A 4,876-nucleotide genomic window follows, 5' to 3' on the forward strand; every position below is an offset into this window, starting at 1 on the left:
TCACGGCTTCCTAATCACATTTTTTGTGCGCAGAGGCAGGGCAAAGTTTGTGTTTGTGTTCGCGGACGGTGGATCTTTCAGAAAAGTTTGTGTTTGTGATGGCGCCCATGCTCAACTGGGGTGGTGGCTACTCTGCTCCGGGTTGAGAATGGCTCCCCTTTTCCTTTGTTATTTCTGTGCGGATAGATCATAGACGGGAAGTGATCACTCCTTTCTTTGAGGAGTGGACAGGAGGCGATTCTGACTTGGCCACCGGGTTATAATGTTCAGTGCTCCGAGAGCAAAGAAAAATACTATTAATGGCCTTCATAGTAAAGTACTTTGGTGCCAAAGAGTACACGAAAGGGAACTGAGCAATGCGGTTGATGGCGTTCCTGTGCTGGCATTTTTGGTCGGTCCCGCATGAGTCTGTCTAGGATGGAGCACCTGAAATTCTGTTGTGTTTTTTTGATCTGTTTTGTTGCGGGAATCAAGTTAGTAGGCCATAATCGGTCTTTTACTTGAGCATCAAGACGAATTATCTTGGGGCGAAAGGTACGGCGCCATTCCTACGAGCAGATTGCGCATGCATTGTGTTTAATTGTAGTTATTACCAAATTTTAGGAAATACTAATGAACTTGAACAGCAAGTTATGGCAAGATAATAACTGAGATTTCTCCTTATTCCATTGAATCCCTTTTTAAAGTTTTATATAATTTATGCATAGCACTTTGATTATAAGATTTTCCGTCATCCTTTTTGTATGAACTTGCACAGACAAGTAACATCAAGTCATAGCCAATCACCTACAAATTCATGCATGCTAGGGATATCATGCACCGTCCACCAAATAGAAAATTTTCACCTAGAACAAAGTGTGCCTACAAGCACATCCTTTTCATCCCAACCACAAAACGGAAAGCCAAAAAGAAAGAAGAAGAAAATCCCCTTAATCCCCAAGAAATGCAGAGATTTAACTTAGCAGGTCAACAACCAAAAACCGTATCTCTAGTCTCTATAAAAGGGCTGGCGGCGCAAAACTTGTCCCCCAAACAAGCGAAGCCCATCCTCCGATCCCCAAGCAGAATTAAACCTCACCTAACCCCTCCCATGGCCGATCACCCCCTCACCGGCGAGCACCACCCCTCACCGGCGAGCTCGGCGGCCACGGCCCTGGGCACGCTGCTGCTGCTCCCGTCGGAGCTCCTCCACGAGATCCTCCTCCGCCTCGCCGTCCCGGAGCTCCTCCGTGTGCGCTCCGTGGCGCGCCCGCTCTCCAGCCTCATCTCCTCCCCGGACTTCCGCCGCCTCTACCACCTCTCCTCGGCGTCGTCGGGCCCCGGCCCGGCCGCCGCGTGGCTGCTCCTCTTCAAGAAGCTCCCGCCCCGCGACGCCGCCATCCGGGGCTTCCACGGGCCCTCGGGGCGGTGGTTCCGCATCCCGGTCTCGGCCATCCTCGCCCCCGCCGTGCCGCCCGGCGAGGACCTCTACTTCCTCGCGGCCTCCGGCAGCTCCTTCCTGTTCGCCGCCAACGGGCGCCGCGAGCTCGTAGTCGTCGACCTCACCGCGCGCGCCGCGCGCCGGCTCCCGCCGTCCCCGCTCGGGCCACGCGGCACCTCCTCCTGGCGCCGCTTCGGCCTCAAGCTCGTCGCCGATCCCCCCGGATCGAACCGGTTTAGGTACCCGTCCTTTTCTTCCGAGAGTTCTTTCTCGAAAACTTGCAAGCACCACTAACCTCCTGTCGATTGAGCGTTACTCTTTCACTTTTTTTACCACGGCGCTTCTCGATTATTCCCCATCGCCAGTGTTCTTTGACAGTGCCGAAGCCACTGTCAACCCACAGTAAAATTCGATCGATGTCGCTATTGGTGTGCTCGATCTGACGTCAGTGCAAAAATGGTTGCTTTTCCTTGCAAGGTTTCTGTTTGCTGAGCTGGTGAACAACACGCCATTCCTCTTCGAGTACCGGTCGGAGACCGACACGTGGCAGCAATCGGAGGCTGTCCTGGCCGAGGGGGCTGCGCCGGCGGCCCCCGACGGCACCTTCCTCTGCGCAGCGCACGTCGGGCCGGACTGCGTGATGGTGTACTCCGGCCCGGGCGCGGACGGCGACCGCCCGGTCTTCTTCCGCCCCCGGTTCCCGAACGCTGCCGCGGCGGCGGGGCACGGGGACCGGCTGCACGTGTACGGCGATGGGAGCGCGGCCGTGGTGCGGTCGGTGGCGGTCGACGACCCGATGAGCCGGACACGGGTGAAGGTGGTGACGGGCGTGGAGCTGTACGGGTTCGGGTCCGTCGGCGGCGACTGGGAGCTGGTGGCGAGCGTGCCCGGCGAGCTGGTGGAGGGGTTCCGGAAGCCGTACGCGGTGATGACGGGGCTGCTGGCGGAGCGGGAGGGCGTGGTCCGGCTGGTGCTCATCTCCAACTGCCGGGGCGCGTGGGACCTGGTGTGGCTGTCGTACGACCGCTCGCGCCGGGAGTGGCGGTGGGTGCCCGTGCCGGACTGGGGCGGCAGCAAGGGGCTCAACATGGCCGGCATGGCCGTCTCCTCCACCTTCTCCCGCCTCTGGCCGCTCGCCGCGCCGCCGCCGCCGCCGTCCAGCAGCAGCAGCAGCCACCAGTGAGCTGAAGCTGATCGGATCGATGCGCCGGCGAGTCCGTGCTGTGCTGTGCATACAGGTGTGTGTGCAACGCCAAAGCGGGACTGCGGGAGTGGGCGAGTGCTGGGGTCCAACGCGGCCGTGTCCCCCCGATCCCCACGCCACGATGTGATCGGGGCTCCGTCGTTTCCATGCGGGGGTGGTGGGGCCGCGGCGTGATCCCGCATGATAGCTTCGCCGATGGCGACCAGTCAGTGAGAGCGAAATGATTTCGATAAGGAATGGCCAGTGGTGTGTGCGCGGTTCTGTTCTGTATGATACGATTGCTACTGCTCCTACTACCCAATTTTTCGTAAACTTGTGCGCTTTTCATCAGAAGAAATTGAATGTGCTATACTTGCATCGCCAACGCAAATCGCGCGCGGCAAAGAGTGGCAACACGTTCGTTTAAAAAAAAAGAGTGGCAACACCTCATCCTTTGCCAGTTGCAGGCTTGCAGCAATTTTTTTTTCATTTTTTGCATCAGTGTTGGCAGGAGCATTCAGCGGTCTTATTCAAAAGAAGGAAGAATTGCCCATAAAAGCCATCATGCACAGCGGAAGTCATCTCCAGGCCGCAGGGTTTTGCTTCTGGACTGTTCGATGGCTATTGCCCTTGACGTCGCTGCCTAACTGCTCTGTCAAATCTTGCGTCTGATACAGATTAGCGAGAAGGACCCGGGGGAGAAAACCGGTCGCATGCCTGTGCGATCCGTACCGTCAAACGAGTAAAGCACAGCTAGAACAGTTGAACACTCGCTTGAAAGCGACATGATGGGGGCGTTTTGGACCCGAATTGAGGTGATCCGTCCCCGTAGATTTGCATCTTTACCTTCTGACACAAAGCAAAACGGCTCTAAAGTTCTAAGGCTTCATGCTTAAGAATTTTATCCACTAATGCATAGACCAAACACTCGGAAGAACAGAATGCAACAGCACGGTAGCATAGCAGGTAAGCACAGCCATTGTTCTCGGCTGGCCCCGGTTCAAGAATCAAGGGGAAACTCTGAGGTAAAACATCTGCTACTGCTAGGCTATTGGCTCGGCGTTTTTTGGTTGCTCGTACGTGTACGCACAAAGTGTTGCCCACCGCTGCTGTACCATCCCCGGCAATATTCCTGAGCTGACCTGGTGCTGCGTGCTGGCAAACAAAAGATGGCCTCACATGGCGTTGCAACTTTGTCCTCTCGGCACTCGGACGGTCGTCACTGTGTTTCAGAATTCAGAGTACCTCGCTCTCATGGCAGCAGTTGCTCAAGGGGTCCGGGAGAAAGTCAGATCGGACGATCAGTTTGATGTGATCCACACTAGTAATTGGCAAACAACAAGATAAAGGCCTGGATCACTTGATGTGCACGTACTGGACACAATACAGCCCACTTTTGGCTCACCCTATTGGATGTGCTGTGTTTCAAGGCACACTTAACCTCTCCTGCGCCTTAACTCCTATCATATGTTCAGTTGACACACTGAAATACTTCTTTCATACTAAATTATATGTCGTTTTGACTTTTCTAAATGCATAGATATTATTATGCATTTAGACATAGGGTATATCTAAGTGCATAACAAAATTTATGAATCTAATAAAGCCAAAATGACCTATAATTAGGACGGAGGGAGTAGAAACAAGCAAACTTTTTTTCGCATAAACTGACTTTGATCGCCTAATTAACAGAGAACCATGTTAGATGTGTTGAATTTCACGGTACACTTTGCCTCTGCTTGTAAACATTCAGTTGGTGCTACTGAAAAGAAAACCAAGCGACCATTCTTTAACACTACATGGTTTAACACCAAACACACGCGTGAACAGTGGCGGATCCAGAAATCAAGCATGATGGGGGCTGAGATATATGGTATAGGGGCAGGGGGCTACAGCAAGTTGTACAAGCGAGTAGAATGAGCAGTGCTCAAAGAAATTTGGGGAATCGAAAGAAGCGAGCCTCACGTGAGATTGATGTCCCTGCTTGCAGGGCTGAACGGTACAGCTCCATGTCTTTGCATTGGACTGATTTATCACGCCTAGGGTACAGGTTTTTGGAGCCAGGACTCGGGCAAAAGCCCATCCAGCCCGGGTCCTAGATCCCCTGCGCATGAGCAGGCACGTGCGGGGGCGGATCCTTCAGATGATAGGGGGGCTGGACACCATTCATTGCTTCACGCAGACACTTTCTTCTACCTTCAGACATTAGAAAACCTACATCCATAGCAGGAAAACTCAGAGGGACTCCCAGTAGGGGGGCTCGAGGCCACTAG

General features: G+C 54.1%; 1 protein-coding gene across 1 annotated transcript; it reads left to right on the forward strand.

The window, feature by feature from the left end:
* The first annotated feature begins 747 nt into the window (after positions 1-747).
* Positions 748-2,929, forward strand: LOC101755298. Its single transcript, XM_004969251.2, has 2 exons — positions 748-1,659; positions 1,898-2,929. Exons 1-2 carry the CDS (start codon positions 797-799, stop codon positions 2,601-2,603), a joined length of 1,569 nt encoding a protein of 522 aa, XP_004969308.2. The 5' UTR covers positions 748-796; the 3' UTR covers positions 2,604-2,929.
* The last annotated feature ends 1,947 nt before the right edge of the window (positions 2,930-4,876 follow it).

The sequence above is a fragment of the Setaria italica genome, chromosome V (genome assembly GCF_000263155.2).
Source record: "Setaria italica strain Yugu1 chromosome V, Setaria_italica_v2.0, whole genome shotgun sequence".
NCBI classification, from domain to species: Eukaryota; Viridiplantae; Streptophyta; class Magnoliopsida; order Poales; family Poaceae; genus Setaria; species Setaria italica.